The sequence below is a fragment of the Chlorocebus sabaeus genome, chromosome 25 (genome assembly GCF_047675955.1).
Source record: "Chlorocebus sabaeus isolate Y175 chromosome 25, mChlSab1.0.hap1, whole genome shotgun sequence".
In the NCBI taxonomy this organism is placed as follows: Eukaryota; Metazoa; Chordata; class Mammalia; order Primates; family Cercopithecidae; genus Chlorocebus; species Chlorocebus sabaeus.
Window position 1 is genome coordinate 61795231 of NC_132928.1, and position 16948 is coordinate 61812178.

General features: G+C 42.8%; 1 protein-coding gene across 1 annotated transcript in view; it reads left to right on the forward strand.

Annotated features, from left to right (window-relative positions):
- ADCY10 (adenylate cyclase 10) overlaps window positions 1-16948 on the forward strand; it is an 88378-nt gene that overhangs the window by 39678 nt on the left and 31752 nt on the right. Inside the window, exons 17-20 of the mRNA XM_007989636.3 lie at window positions 1207-1343; window positions 7140-7265; window positions 8868-9146; window positions 9279-9569. Of these exons, the coding sequence (XP_007987827.2) occupies window positions 1207-1343; window positions 7140-7265; window positions 8868-9146; window positions 9279-9569 (833 nt within the window). The remainder of the gene's footprint in view (window positions 1-1206; window positions 1344-7139; window positions 7266-8867; window positions 9147-9278; window positions 9570-16948) is intronic.

Consider the following 16948-nt stretch of genomic DNA (forward strand, 5'->3'; position numbering starts at 1 on the left):
GATGCTTGGTAGGATGGATGTTGCTCACCTTTTCCATGTTGTCTCCCTGTTACACCTTCTCCAACTTTGCTTAGTGAAAGGCTCTGTTTCCCTTTCATCATGGGGGCTATGGGTATACTCACTTTAACTTGCAGTGAAGAAGAGCATTGTTATGGGCAAGTGACAGGAAAGGCAAACTGGTAAGCGTTAAAGACTATGACCTGCAACTAAGCAAGGTTTTACCTGGCTGGCAATGGTGTGGTCTGGTATTGGTGTTCTCTGTCCATGGCAGATGTGGAAAGCTGACTCACTGGTGAGTGCTCTCTGAGCTTTTCAGTGGTTCCTCTCCTGGGGTTTCCTTTGGGTTTTTTTGTTTGTTTGTTTTTTGTTTTTGTTTGTTTTTTAGACATAGTTTCGCTCTTGTTGCCCAGGCTGGAGTGCAATGGCGCAATCTCGGCTCACCACAACCTCCACCTCCCAAGTTCAAGCAATTCTCCTGCCACAGCCTCCTGAGTAGCTGCGATTGCAGGCATGCCCCACTACACCCAGCTAATTTTGTATTTTTAGTAGAGATGAGGTTTATCCACGTTGATCAGGCTGGTCTTGAACTCCCGACCTCAGGTGATCCGCCCTCCTCGGCCTCCCAAAGTGCTGGGATTACAGGCGTGAGCCACTGAGCCTGGCTCTCCTGGGGTCCTGACAGCAGTTACCTTAACAACATAGCGAATGTTTCTTCTTTAGCTGGCTGTTTACAGCCCATCTTAGTATCTGCAATGAGGTTGCCGTGCTTCTGGAAGAAAGATGTCTTGAACAAAGGCTCATTTAAGATCACTCCAGGCACCAATTTGGCCCTCATTCTCTCTGTCTCTCTCTCTTTCCCCCTTTCTCTCTGTTTAAATTATATAGAACATGTATATCTTTCCAAAGCCAAAAAGGTACATCCTTAGTCTTGCTTCCCTCCCTTATCCTATAGGTAACCACTTTGATTAGTTTTTGGTTTATCCTTCCAATGTCTGTTTTAAAAACTATAAATAAAGCATGTGCACACTTATTGTATACACACATAAGTGAAATAAAAAAACAAAGCAATGCCTCAAACTTGAAAACAAACAGAAACAAATGAAGAATGACAAGAAATTATTTTCAAGTGATTGAGAAGACTTAAATGCTTTTCCTTCCTAAAAGATGTATCTTCAATGTAAACAGATTGCCTTATTTTCACTACAGGTACCTGGTGGAGGGAAGCTGTGGGATTCCATTTTACTGTGAAGAATTGCTTAAAAACTTGGAACATCACAAGGTACTCATTTTCCAACAAACGGAGTCTGAGGAAAAGACAAATAGGACCTGGAATAACCTGTTCAGTAAGTCCTGCAGTGATGGTTCTTTCTTACCCTGTTCTGCCTAACTTAAGTTTTCATTCAGAGAAGGTAGCAAAAATGGGCTATTCCACAGGCTGCTTCCTGTAGAGTCAGAGGGTTCTGGGGAGCCAGGAATTATTGGATCTGATATTCCAGATTGTAAGAGAACTTAACATTGCCTGGGACTCACTGGACTTGGCTAAAGATTGTATGACCATGGCTGGGCGCGGCGGCTCACGCCTAAATCTCAGCACTTTCGGAGCCCAAGGCGGGCAGATCACTTGAGGTCAGGAGTTCAAGACCAGCCTGGCCAACATGGTGAAACCCCATCTGTACTAAAAATACAAAAATTAGCCAGGTGTGGTGGTGGGCGCCTGTAATCTCCGCTACTCAGGAGGCTGAGGCAGGAGAATCTCTTGAGCCTGGGAGGTGGAGGTTGCAGTGAGCTGAGATTGCACCACTGCACTCCAGCTTGGGCAACAGAGTGAGACTCTGTCCCAAAAAAAAAAAAAAGGAACTATAGTAGAAATGAAAGGACACTGACAAATCTTAGGGCCCAGAACTGAAGGGCCACTTTGATGTTATTTTCTAAAAGCCTTTCCTTTTTTGCCAGAGGTAAAATTTCTAGTATGAAGTGAGTTATCAACAAAGATCCTGTGCTACACAAATATACACCGGGATGAAATGTGAAGTGATGGCATGAAGGAGGCCAGTTGGAATTTTTAGGAAAATAATTTTATTGCAGGGAGAAGGGTGGGGGCCAGAGAATACAAGTTGGAAAGTAGAGAATTAAGGCTAGATAGAACAGGCTTTAAGTGGGACTTTTTTTCTTTGCATTCCCTTGGTGTTTCTGAGTTGCTAGATTCTTCAGCTCTAAGTCTCGGACACGTGAGGCAAAAAGAAAGCCCTGCCATGGGACCCACTGCCACGTTTCTCCTTAGATCCTAAGGTCCCTAGCTGGTCTGACTTCTCTCCACCTTCAGTGTCCTCTTCTGTTTGTTTTACACATAATGTCTAGGGGTTTTAATTATATACAGCAGGAGGAATAGGAGAAAACATACCAACTCTCTCTTCCTGGAATCGAAAGCCTCTTCATTTTTTTGTGACTCAAATTAAGTGATAAGATGATTTAACAGCGATAAGCACAACGTGTATTCATATTACTAAACCTAGAGGGTCAAAAATTATTCCTCTGTGACTGAATTTAAAGACAAGAATTTAGATGTGAGATCAGTGTCATGTTGAGGTGAATATGGTGCAATAAAGGACTTATGGTGCTGCTGTCTCTATGTAGCAGGATAGAAAATCACCACCTAAAGGTGACCATGAGGGACATTTCACAAAAAAGATTCCTCTTGCTTCCTAAAACCCCTGCCTCCTGGGTGAATGAATGATGCTCAGATGTCCCTATCCATGTTTCAGTCTGTGCTGCATCTGTTGCCTCTCACTTCTTGTTCAATAGCATGACTACAGGACCATGTGGCCCCCGAGGGCATATCTGTAGGAGAAATGAGACAGATGGTTATCTGAGAGAAGAGGGCAAAGTTCCAACTTTTTTTTTTAAGGAGCAAGAAACATAAGCTTGCTTTTTAAGGAAAGATCAATTTTTTTTTTTCTGGATGATTGTGATGCAAAAATAGAAAAGATTTTCTCTGGCCAAATTAGTTTTAAAGATGATAATGGATCATTATATCAATAATGACTGCTATGATCATTATTTTAGACTAAATAATTCCATTATAATAATATTAAGATGCCAATGGATTAAAGGAAAGCGATATGTAAATATAAATACTGCGGAGTAAATATTATTTCTGAATTTTATACATTTGTTTACTTTGTTTATTTGTTCAATAAATATTTATGTAGTATCTGTTATGAGCTTTTTTTTTTTTGAGACACAGTCTCACTCTGTTGTCCAGGTTGGAGTGCAGTGGAGCGATCTCAGCTCACTGCAATCTCCGTCTCCTGGACTCGAGCAATTCTCCTGTCTCAGCCTCCCGAGTAGCTGGGATTACAGGCATGCGCCACTACTGCCCGGCTAATTTTCGTATTTTCAGTAGAGACAGAGTTTTGCCACGTTGGCCAGGCTGGTCTTGAACTCCTGACCTCAAATGATCCACCTGCCTCGGCCTCCCAAAGTGCTGGGATTACAGGTGTGAGCCACTGTGCCTGGCCCTGTTATGAGCTTTTTAAAACATAATCAGGTGTCTTCTCTATTTAAAACCCTTTAGTGTCTTTTGTGTCTTAATTTTTAGAAATTGAAATTAAGGAGAGATTCTGGTTATACAGTGTTGTGAATGCACTACAGGCCGCTGAATTGTATACTTTAAAATAATTAATTGCATGTTAGCTGAATTTCAGTTCAATTAAAAAAATAAATATGATACATAATCCTGGACTGGATCCTATACTGGAAGAAAAGAGAATGTTAAAGGATATTTTTTGGTCAATTCACAAAATTGGGATACGGACAGTAGACTAAAGTATTGTATCAATGTTAAATTTCTTTTTTTTTTTTTTTGAGACACTCTGTCGCCCAGACCGGAGTGCAGTGGCACGATCTTGGCTCACTGCAGCCTCCGCCTCCTGGGTTCAAACAATTCTCTGTATCAGCCTCCCGAGTATCTGGGATTACAGGCAACTGCCACCACACCTGGCTAATTTTTTTTTTGCATTTTTGGGAGAGACCGGGTTTCACCACCTTGGCCAGGCTGGTCTTGAACTCCTGAACTTGTGATCCACCCGCCTCAGCCTCCCAAAGTGCTGGGATTACAGGCGTGAGCCACTGAGCCTGACCAATGTTAAGTTTCTTGAAGGTGATAACTATACTCTAGTTATATAAGAGAGTGTTGGCCAGGTGCAGTGGCCCACACCTGTAATCCCAGTTCTTTGGGAGTCCGAGGGGGCCAGATCGCTTGAGCCCAGGAGTTTGAGACCTTCCTGGACAACATGAAAAAACCCCATCTCTACTAAAAATACAAAAATTAGCAGGGTGTGGTGTTGCACGCCTGTAGTCCCAGCTACCTGGGAGGCTGAGGTGGGAGGATTGCTTGAGCCAGGGAGGTTGAGGCTGCAGCAAGCTATGATCATGCCTCTCCACTCCAGTCTGGGCAATAGGAGTGAGACCTTGTCTCAAAAAAAACAAAACAAACAAAAGAGTGTCAATATTTTTAGAAAATACAGAGTTAAGTATTTGGGAGTATAGGGTGTGATGTGTGTGACTTATATTCAAATGCTTCAGAAAAATACGTACACCTAGAAGGAACCTAGGATATAGTAAATGGGGCAAAGGCTGACAACAGGCAAACCTGAGTAAAGAGTACATTCTGTGTATCACCCTTTTATTTATTTCACACAATTGAATTACATTATGAGATTATCCTATTAATGTATTTATCTATTGTTTAATGTTTGTCTCCCATTAGAATGTGAGCTTCATGAGCCAGGGAGTCTTGTGCTCTCCTGAATCCCCAATCCTAGGAAAATTCCTAGCACCTAGAGGCAATCAGTTAATACTGGCTGAGTGATGGAAAGAATGGTTGTCGCAGTGCGAGGTCCTGAAAGGGGAAATAAGCATAAAAGAGCATGGACCACATCATACCCTTGAGCCCCTCTCTCCTACTCCTAATACATACACATACCCACACACACACACAACCCCCTTTTTGGTATGCTATCCTTCCTTGGCTTCCCTGACCCCACACTCCTCCTGTTCCCCTCTCTGACTAGTCATCAGATGCTTCTTGGCTCTCTCCCTGGGTCTACTCCTCTTGGGACATTCTTCAAGTTCTATCCCTAACCCTCTCCTTTTGCTAGCTTGCCAGAATTAGAAACAACTCTTTCCCCAGTTGTTTTCATTTACTCATCTATTTCTCAGCCTTCATGTGTGTGTCGAACCCTAACCTCACCCTTAGTTCCACACCCATATTTCCAATTGCCTACTGAACTATTCCACAGATTCCCTTAAACTTAATAAATCTAAAACTTCATGCATTATCCTCCCTCCTCAACCACCCTTCCTTCTGTACTCCATGTCTCTGTCACTTCTATCACTGTCTTGCTTAGGCCCCATTTCCTCCATGTCTTTAGTATTTGCTTTCTCCTTGCTGAACCACTTACCCAGTTCTATCCATCCTCACTTCTTGACATTCCATTATTATAACTCCTTACATAGTCTTCCCCGTCCTGATCTCGCGCCTTTTCCATATGCTGCTTCCAGTGCTCCCTTCCTAAATATGACTGGTTGGATTACTAGTATCTCCTCTTCAGAAATCTGTGATCTTTCCTTCTTGTCTATAAGGTCCAGTCTTCATATTATGGTGTTTAATGCCCTCCATGCTGTGCTCCCAAACTAGCTCTCTGAACACGTCTCCAGGTCCCCCACATAGCACTTTAGCATTCCAGCCCCTGCACTTTAGCCATGCTGGGCCACTCCATTCCCCTAACTCACTAAGTACTCTGAGGTTCCCGTGCCTTTGCATTGGCCTCTCCTCCACTTTCTGCTTACAATATCTCTTCATCCTTCAAGGATCAATCAAAGTACTTCCTCCTGTATCAAGCCTTTCTGAATCCACCAAGTCTGATTTAATTGTTATTTTCTGTTCCCACCACATGCTACTCTTTGCTCTTTAGCTCTTAAGTCACTCATCCTGGTGTTATAATTGGTTACTTATATATCTGTCTCCATAGATTTTTAAGCCCCTTGAGGGCCGGAAGCATGTGTTATTCATGTTTATAGCCTTCACTGGATATGATGCACAGAAAGTCCTCAATAAATATGTCCTGTATTGATGTGAACTCTGGTGCTTACTGTTTGTGTCCAGTCACATGGCACTCATGTACTGCCTGGCAGTCCAGCTCTTTGCGTACATGACTTAGAGCTCTAGGAAATAAGGAACTTGGTTTTATTCACCTTCCTATTTCCACCTCACCTAGCATAGTCTTGCAGCTATCAAGGACTGCATGAATGGCTCAAGGGACAGAAAAATAATGCATTTTGGAGTACTAGGAAACCAAATTACTAGGCACATTTACTATTCAAACTTCACCAATTAAAATATCTCTTTCTGATGTAGCCATGTCCTAATTAGAGTACAGTGCCTCACAGAATGTGTTTGTATCTGAGTGTGGGTATGTAAATGTATACATACAAATACATGTTTCTGTATACTGTAATACATTCTGATAATCTGACTGTGAATCAAATGTTTGTAAAGCCTTATATCCTATGGAAGACATCAATAGTGCCAGTTCCTTTGGTTGGGCAGGGTTGACAGAGGGAGACAAAACATTTTTTAGTACATCTAGATTTTCATTAATCAGTTTTACTTAGAACAAGGTTTCCAGCAGCCTCGTGCAGTGTGGCTCATACCTGTAATCCCAGTACTTTGGGAGGCCAAGGCAGGCGGATCACTTGAGGTCAGGAGTTTGAGACCAGCCTAGCCAACATGGTGAAACCCAGTGTCTACAAAAATTAGCCAGGCATGGTGGTGGGCGGCTGTAATCCCAGCTACTTGGGAGGCTGAGGCAGGAGAATCTCTTGAACCTAGGAGGCAGAGGTTGCAGTGAGCCAAGATCGCGCCACTGCACTCCAGCCTGGGCGACAGTGAGAGACTCTGTCTCAAAAAAACAAAAAACAAAACAAAACAAAAAAAAGGTTTCCAGAATACTTGGTGAGCCAATATACATCTCCGCACACTCTTCCTCACATGAGATTCATCTCAAAGTTCATTGGAAAATCAGACCTTATAAGACAGACTAATGACTCAACTTTTCTTCCCTTTTATACCCCTGTAGAGTATTTCATTAAGCCAATAGAGAGGTTAAATATGGTTACTCTCCAAAGTGATGAGGAAAGTGAAGTCTGTTACCTCGCAAGTGGTGTCAGACTGAAAAACCTGTCACCTCCAACATCATTAAAAGGTAAGAAAATCTGACCAGGCGCGGTGGCTCACGCCTGTAATCCCAGGACTTTGGGAGGCTGAGGCGGGCAGATCACAAGGTCAGGAGTTCGAGACCAACCTGGCCAACATGGTGAAACCCCGTCTCTACTAAAAATACAAACAAATTAGCCAGGCACATGCCTATAATCCCAGTTACTTGGGAAGCTGAGGCAGGAGAATTGCTTGAACCCGGGAGGCGGAGGTTGCAGTGAGCCACTGCACTCCAGCCTGGGTGACAGAGTGAGACTCCATCTCAATAGAAAAAGAAAAGAAAAGAAAAGACAGAAAAGAAAATCTGACCTGGTATTTATTTTCTAGTCCCTAAACTTCACTTTGGTTTTCTCTAGGATGTCTGTTTTTAAAACGAAAAAGAAAAACAGCAACACAGGTTGTTTGTGTGTTTGCTCTGTACTGCCTGAAGCAGGGAGAAGGCTCCAGGGTAGGCCTGGCTTTTCTCCTAATTAAGAGCCATCTTTCCACCTGTGTATATTCTAGGATCTGCATAAAAGAATGACATATTGTACATTTTCAATTAAACAGAAACCAAATAATGAGGGAGGAAATCTAATACTGAGATACTTCCTGCCGTCCACTTTTATGAGAAATAAATGACAAACAAGAGTTTATATGAAAGACATATTATTGGCCAGGTACGGTGGCTCACTCCTGTAATCCCAGCACTTTGAGAGGTTGAGGCGGGCAGATCACTTGAGGCCGGGAGTTCAAGAGACCAGCCTGACCAACATGGAGAAACCCTGTCTCTACTAAAAATACAAAAAAAAATTAGCCTGGCATGGTGGCGCATGCGTGTAATCCCAGCTACTTGGGAGGCTGAGGCAGGAGAATTGCTTGAACCTGGGAGGCGGAGGTTGCAGTGAGCCAAGATCGCGCCATTGCACTCCAGCTTGGGCAACAAGAGTGAGGTGAAAAAAAAAAAAAAAGACTAGCTTAGTTTCTACTGTGTTTTTTGGGCAAGTTGAGAAGTTCTAATTTTGTCCCTAACAGAAGGACATCCTGGTCAAAACGTCCAGAAAGCCATGTGAGCTACGATATTCAAGCTTAGATGAAACGTTGGGATAGGAGCTGTGAACTTTCTGACAATTGGTCATGACACAGAGATGATAATGTATGTCATGAAAAGACATAAATTTCCAGGGCAGATAGAGAGAAAAATTTCCAGCAGAAAGGGGAGCCAGAGAAGAAGATACAGAAGGACCAGCTGAGGAAGTCAACAAAGCACAGGAATGGCAGGGCCTGCTCCTTCTGACAATAGTGATTATAATGTTCTCTCCTCTCCTCACACACGCTTGTCACACTTTAGCACAAAATCAGAACACCATGAAATCGATCTTAATTTTGTCAGGTCATTGTGCCATGTGTCTTTCCAGGCCATAAGCCTGCATCTTTAGTACTCTCAGCACAAGTGCTATCCACAAATTAGGTACTAAACAAATACTTCTTTTGACTTAGCTTGACTGAGTTTCTTTCAACAAGAACTGTAGAGCAGGATGGTTGTATCAAATACAGCATATTTGATAAAGACAAATAACTAGTTTTCTACTGTGTGATCTTCTACCTGCAGAAATCTCTCTGATCCAGCTGGATAGCATGAGCCTTTCCCACCAAATGCTGGTGAGATGTGCTGCCATCATTGGCCTGACCTTCACCACCGAGTTGTTGTTTGAGATTCTCCCCTGTTGGAATATGAAGATGATGATCAAGGTCCTGGCAACCCTAGTGGAATCTAACATTTTTCATTGTTTCCGGAATGGCAAGGAGCTTCAAAATGCCCTGAAACAGAACGATACCTCATTTGAGGTGCACTATCGCTCCTTGTCTCTGAAGCCCAGTGAAGGGATGGGTGAGTAGCGCCTAGAGTGACTCAGCTTCCTTTTAAGGACCCATCTAGATCAAATAATTGACCTGTGTTAGGTAGAAGGGGCTGATCTGTTGCCCACTGCCTGGCTGAAAAAACCCTTTTTGCTCTCTCCAGATCACGGTGAAGAGGAAGAGCTTCGTGAACTGGAGAATGAGGTGATCGAGTGCCACAGGATTCGATTCTGTAGCCCTATGATGCAGAAAACAGCCTACGAGCTGTGGCTCAAGGACCAGAGAAAAGCCATGCACTTGAAATGTGCCCGCTTTTTAGAAGAAGATGCCCACAGGTGTGACCACTGCCGAAACAAGGACTTCATTCCCTATCATCACTTCACAGTGAATATTCGGCTCAACACTTTAGACATGGATGCCATTAAAAAGATGGCTACGTCTCATGGATTTGGAAGTAACCTACTTCATTTTTAAATTATCCTAACTGTGCTTGGGAAATGTAGAGACTAAGATATAGAAGGAGTGGGTGTGGACCTTGAGGGCTTCAAGTCCCATAAGTGGCTTGGGCACAAAGAATGAGACTTCAGCAGCCTAGGCCAATGGTGAAGAGAAGAGTAAGGGAATGTACCTGTATTGAGTCTAGTGAACCAATCTCACTATAACTGTCAGGGATGATTTGGGGATAGGGGCTCTGGCAAAATGGGGTGTGACCAGAACTTAAACTAAAATATCCCACTTAATTCACACCAAAGGATGGAATCCAAAGGGGGGTACAATCTGACATGATGACATGGTGTTTCTTGGCAGATAAGAATATTATTGCTTTGTTGGTCTAGTTTGAAACAGGTTCCAGTGGGACAAGAATATGATTGAGAGAGAATTAGCCAGGGCTAAGCAGGTCAGGGCTCCAGAAAAGAGGGCTTGGTTTCAGGGCAGGAATTCAAGACCATCTGAGAAGCAAATTTAAAAAGTTACAAACCAATAACACCAATCAGCTATGTGATCTGAGAAAACATAGCAGAGGATTTGAGGGATGTAAGGACCCAAAGACTCAGTCACTGCGGGCATGATAGGTGTCAGACATAGAGCTATAATACCAATTCTAGCCCCCATTCATGGTGGCCAGGGAGCTCCTAACGGGCTGTCTACCCTAGTCAGAGGACCTTGGTGATTATGGCTAAATCTGGTTGGGAAATCAGAGGCTACAAGTAGAGGACTCCTATATTATAAGGATATTAAAAATCAGGAAGAAATGTATCTAAAGTGCCTAGCAGATAGCAGGTGCAAAATAAAATTTTTTTTCTCATTCGTTCTCTATTTCATGTGCATTCTCAGTGGATCCTCGTATTAACCTTTTAAGGTTGATGAGGGTTATTTTCATTGTGTAGATTTTTTAAATTGTGGTTCTGGAAGCTTAAGTAACTTACCCAATACCACAGAATGAGTGACAGGCTTTATTCAATCTGCCATCAGTCTAATTCCTAAGTTCATCCTCTGCTCATTATACCTGAGCTCCCCCAAATGTGGGGTTGGACTTTTAGGTAATACTTGCCAGAAGATAGGAAGTTCATAGACACAGCATGAAGTAGAAATCAAAAGAGTGAGAAAGTTGCAGCTTTGCACAGTGGGACAAGCATGTTGTTGAAACTGCACTCACACTAGTCCATCTCTCTTTTTGGAAGGCAGGAATCAGGCTGTAAGTTCAGAGCTTTAAGATCTGGACTATGAAGATTTCTAGTCCTCTGAGAACTTGAGTACAAAGAGGATAACAGGGTCGGGCACAGTGGCTCAAGCTTGTAATCCCAGCACTTTGGGAGGCCGAGACAGGCGGATCATGAGGTCAGGAGATCGAGACCATCCTGGCTAACACGGTGAAACCCCGTCTCTACTAAAAAAATACAAAAAACTAGCCGGGCGAGGTGGCGGGCGCCTGTAGTCCCAGCTACATGGGAGGCTGAGGCAGGAGAATGGTGTAAACCCGGGAGGCGGAGCTTGCAGTGAGCTGAGATCCAGCCACTGCAGTCCAGCCTGGGTGACAGAGCAAGACTCCGTCTCAAAAAAAACAAAAAACAAAAAACAAAAAAAACAAAGAGGATAAGACTTCAGCAGTAGTCTCACCCTCACTGGGGCAAGGAAGATGTCAGGGGAATGTATACCTACCTGAGTTTAGTTCTATTACTAGTATGTATTAAATTCTCTCTCATCTGTTATATTTTTACAAAATTGGTAATATCATTATTATTATATCACAAAAATGGTATGTGTGTAACATGATGTTGAAATTGAAATTTGTGCCAGAGCACCAAGATACAATGAATGCTGCAATTCAAACTGAGGCAGTGGATATACAGAATTTACAAAGGAAATAGCTGAGAATCAATTATAATCTTGGATCCTTTGCCCAGATGTAAGACACAGAAATGAGGAAGAGTGTGTAGAAGGCCAGGATTTGTGAAGAGCTCTCTTTGGTGAGAACTGATGAGGTGTTGTGTGCCCTCCTCAAGTGGGTTGTTTACTTCATCACCTCAAGCCTAGTGAGGTGTCTTCCTTAGAATCAGAGGACATAGAACCCTGGGGCCTGCCTCCTGCCTAAGAAGGCTGAAGTGGCCTGTGGCTGCATTGGGATCAAGCTGCCATCCCAGACTGTGGGAAAGGATGTGTGAGGGTTTCTCATGGATCAGATAAAACCCACCTGGGAGAAAGAGCAGGACTGGAACCATTTTAAGTTCTTCCCAGAGTGCCTTTGGGAGGGTGAGAAGACCCTTGGGCGTGGACTGCTAGAATGAGACAGGGGTAAGGGGGGCAGACTGTGGAGCACTGAGAAGATGTGCTGCCTGAATTAAGGAAGCTTTAGTGAAGGATCCCACACAGGGCCCTACTCAAAGAACCAATGAAAGTATCAGTAGGAGATGAAATGATGGAAAGAGATGAGGGAAAGGGAAAAGAAGAATATTTGACTGTGTGGGGTCAGTGAGTCATACACATACACACACACATACACGCACATACATATATATAGATGTATTTTTTGGTAGATTGATGTTTTATTTTGGGGGATAAAATAAGCTAAAATACACTGACAGCTAGAAGACAGGTCAGTTTGAACAGCTGGCCTTTAGCAGGCTGACTGTTGTCATCAAAGCAAACAATTTCAGTTATTTGCAGATTTTCCAATCAACTGGCAGTTCAGTTCTGGAGCATATGTGACCAAATGTCTCTGAATAATGTCTGCTGGTAGCCCTTCCATCAGCACCTCCACCTGAGTGAGGCCACAGCTCTACTATTTCTCCTATCAGAATTTTTCACCTGTTCGGAAGTCTATCGACTAGACAAACTGTAGAGACTTTGTAAATTCCCTAAATGTTGTATCCTAAAACAGTAATCCCATGGCCCACTGTCGCACACACCTTCAGTAGTTCCAGTCAGGGGCAAACATTTTTTGTTTGTTTGTTTGTTTGTTTGTTTTGAGATGGAGTCTCACTCTGTCGCCCAGGCTGGGGTGCAGTGGCCAGATCTCAGCTCACTGCAAGCTCTGCCTCCTGGGTTTACACCATTCTCCTGCCTTAGCCTCCCGAGTAGCTGGGACTACAGGCGCCCGCCACCTCGCCCGGCTAGATTTTTGTATTTTTTTAGTACAGATGGGGTTTCACCATGTTAGACAGGATGGTCTCAATCTCCTGACCTCGTGATCCGCCCATCTCGGCCTCCCAAAGTGCTGGGATTACAGGCTTGAGCCACCGCGCCCGGCAGGGGCAAACATTTTTAATTTAGCTATTCTTTCTAGTCGTTACCTCCATATACTAAATGGTATATTAATATTGCTTTTATTGATTTTTTAAAAAATCAAATTCTGACATCTGTTTTCTGGCTATGGCAGATGAGGATTTAACTCTGTTACACCACTCCTCGGCCCCTCTCCCCAATATTGTCATACAACTGGCATTAGATAAGTCAGTGAAGTGTTTACATTATTAAGACTATGTAAATGTTGTCCATTACAAACCAAGTAATATACTGTGAATAGATTTCTTAACAAATGTTTATTTTTCCTAGAGTTACTAGGAAACTTTTTTTTTTTGCAATGTCTTCCTTAAAACATCCTGCTTCCATCTATCCTAGACAGATAGATACTCTCTCTATCCATTATCCTTGAATCTCCCAAAGTGTGGAGTATAACCTTTAGGCAATACCAGTCAAGGACATAATTGGGACCAAGTGTGGTGGCTCACGCTTGTAATCCCAGCACTTTGGGAAGCTGGGGTGGAAGGATCACTTGAAGCCAGGAGTTCAAGACCAGCCTGGACAACAAACTGAGACTCTGTTTCTACAAAAAATTAAAAATAAGAAAATTAGCCAGGCATGGTTTCGCACATCTATAGTCCCAGTTTCTCAGGAAGTTGAGGTGGGAGGATCTCTTGAGCCCAGGAGTTCAAGGATGCAGTGAGCCATGATCGTGGCCACTGCTCTCCCCAAAAGGGAAAAAAAAGACATAATTGGAGGAGATTCAGGACCACTGCATTATGTGTGAATCAGATAGGGAGGAAGCTGGTAGCTGGTTCCCTTTCAATTATCTTTTGGTCCTCATGTCCTTCTTAAGAACTGTTATTTTCTAAGTCTTGATTCATTCCAATGGTTTACCCTCCTGGGCGCTGCCCTTCAGCTTCTTCCACCTATTTCATCAATGACTACTCTTCTCACTCCTTTATCTTCTACAGATATGTTGAACTTTCATTCAGCATTTCATTTACTCATTCCACAATTATTTATTGGGTTCCTACTATGTGCCAGGCACTGCTTACTGTTCTAGGCATCTGAACAAAACAGCATCAGTGTTTTGCATCGGTGAACAAAACAGCATTCTGTTGGGGGAAAGTCGACAGTGGAGAACAAAAACATAATAAAGAAGTAAATTTCTGGGTGCAATGGCTCATGCCTATAATCCCAGTGGCTTTGGAGGCTTGAGGCCAAGGGTTCAAGACCAGCCTGGACAGGAGAGCAAGACCCCATCTCTTAAAAAAAAATTAGCCAGGTGTGATGGCTTGTGCCTGTAGTCCCGGCTACTCAATAGTATTGCTTGAGGCCGAAAGTTTGAGACTGCAGTAAGCCATGTTCACCCTACTATACGCCAGCCTGGGTGACAGAGCAAGACCCCAACTCTCAAAAAAAAAAAAAAAAGCATATAGTATAAGTGATAAATCCCATGGAGGAAAACAGAAAAGAATGTTGGGTAGGACAAGGAAGATAAGGAGCGCAGAGTCATTTGGGTGCCTTCACTGCAAAGCAAGATTCATGTAAAGACAGAGGAAGTGAGGGATTTTGCTGTGTGAGTGACTGAGGAAGACTATTCTAGGCAGACGGGTAGCTAAGTGACCCTAAGACAGGAGCGTGGCCCTTCCATCCTATACATGTGGAATTTATACTTTCAGAGATCATTTTATTCTTACCAAGCACAGTGGCTCACCTGTAATCCCAGCATTTTGAGAGGCTGAGACAGGTGGATTGCTTGAGCTCGAGAGTTCAAGACCAGCCTGAGAAGCCTGATGAAACCCCCCTCCACAAAAAATACAAAAAATTAGCTGGGTGTGGTGGCAGGCGCCTGTAGCCCCAGCTACTCAGCAGGGTGAGATGGGAAGATCCCTTGAGCCAGGGAGGTTGAGGCTGCAGTGAGCTATGATCGTGCCACTGCACTCCAGCCTGAGCAACAGAGCAAGGCCCTGTCTCAAAAAAAAAAAAAAAAAAATCATTTTATTCTCACTTACTTAGCTAAATGTCCTGAACTTGGGGAGATAGAAGATAAACCCAAGAGGTAGTCTGACATCTTGAACCTAAAGTCTTATTTTTAGTTATTTGAAACTATAAGGTGGGCAGGTGATATCTTTGCTTTTCTCTTTTCTTTTGAGAACCTACAGGCATTTTGTATCTTTTTTCTTTTGATTTTTACAGATTCTCCTTGTAGTAGGAAACTCTTAATATAGCATCTCCTTTGTAAATAAAAAAATGAGAATCAAAAATAATATGATTCTGGTTGGGCACAGTGGCTCATGCCTGTAATTGCAGCACTTTGGGAGGCTGAGGTGGGGGGATCACGAGGTCAGGAGATCGAGACCATCCTAGCTAACACAGTGAAACCCCATCTCCACTAAAAATACAAAAAATTAGCCAGGCATGGTGGCACACACCTGTAGTCCCAGCTACTTGGGAGGCTGAGGCAGGAGAATCACTTGAACCTGGGAGGCGGAAGTTGTAGTGAGCTGATATCGTGCCACTGCAGTCCAGCCTGGGTGACAGGATGAGACTCCATCTCAATAAAAAGAAAAGAAAAGAAAAGAAAATATAAAATTAGCCAGGCATGGTGGTGCGGGCCTGTAATCCCAGCTACTAGGGAGGCTGAGGCACGAGAATCACTTGAACTCAGGGGGCAGAGGTTGCAGTGAGCCAAGATCGCACCACTGCGCTCTAGACTAGGCAACAGAGTGAAACTCCATCCAAAAAAAAAAAAAAAAATAGTAATAATAATATGATTCACCCAAGCAATAAATGACATAATGACAAAGGGCATACTTTGTACGCCCTGAATCTGTTTGCTTTATCTATCCAATCTTCGCATTCCATTCTATCACCATTACAATTTATTTATTTATTTATTTTGAGACAGAGTCTTGCTCTGTTGCCCAGGCTGGAATGTAGTGGCATGATGTGGGCTTACTGCAGTCTCAAACTTCCAGGCTCAAGCCATCCTCCAACCTCAGACTCCCAAGTAGGTGGGACTACAGGCACATAACACCACATGCCGCTAATTTTTTCTTCTTCTTTTGTTCTTTTTGTAGACAGGTCTTGCCATGTTGCCTAAGCTGGTCTCAAACTCCTGGACTCAAATGATCCTCCCACCTCAGCCTCCCAAAGTGTTGAAGTGTTGGGATTATAGGGATGAGCCACTGTGCCTGGCCACCATTACAATTTTAAACATAAAGTGTTGAAGGAGGAATAGCATTTTCATTTTACTAATTGACTTATTTTCAACAAATGTGCATGTATGCAACAAACATTTATTAAGCATCTACCCTGTGCCAGGAAGTGACCTAGATATTTGGACCATAGTAGTGAAAAATGATAGACATTTATTATTAATTTTTATTTTATTATTAATGATAGACATGTCTATTCTCATAAATTTGAATTTTAATGGCAGCTGACAGACAATGAAGAGATTAAGCAATAAAATCTTCGAGGGGCCTTGTAGACTTTGATAAATAGTCTAAATTTCAGTCTAAGTGAATTGGAACACATTAGAAATATATCAGTTAGAATGAGTATTGGTTGCATATGATAAGGACCTAGCTAGTGTGGCTTAAATTTATTTATTATCAAATGTATTATATTTATGTATTTCTCATGTAAAAGGCTTGTCTCATCACTGGGACTAGTATGGAGGCTTCATGATCATCAGGGACCTTGGTCCAAAACAGCTGCTGAGGCTCCAGCCAGCACATTTAATGCCAGAAGGAGAAAGAAGCCAAAACATGAAAGGATGTCCCCTCCCTTTTAAAGGATCTTCTAAAAGTCCTACCTAGTATTTCCTCTTACATCCCATTGATCGGATCCTAGTCACATGACTATATCCAGTTGCAAGGGAAGCTGAAGAATTTCGCTGTCCTGAATAACACTGAATTCTATTACTAATGAGAAAAGGGACAATGGAGATAGAGATGGAAACCGGCAGTTCCTGCCACAGAGATCTGAATCATACTTTTTAAATGGTACTGCCTTCTCTACAGAAAAAGATGGAAAAGGATAGGAATAGAAGGGAGATTAGTTTTATACAGTTGTCCAGGT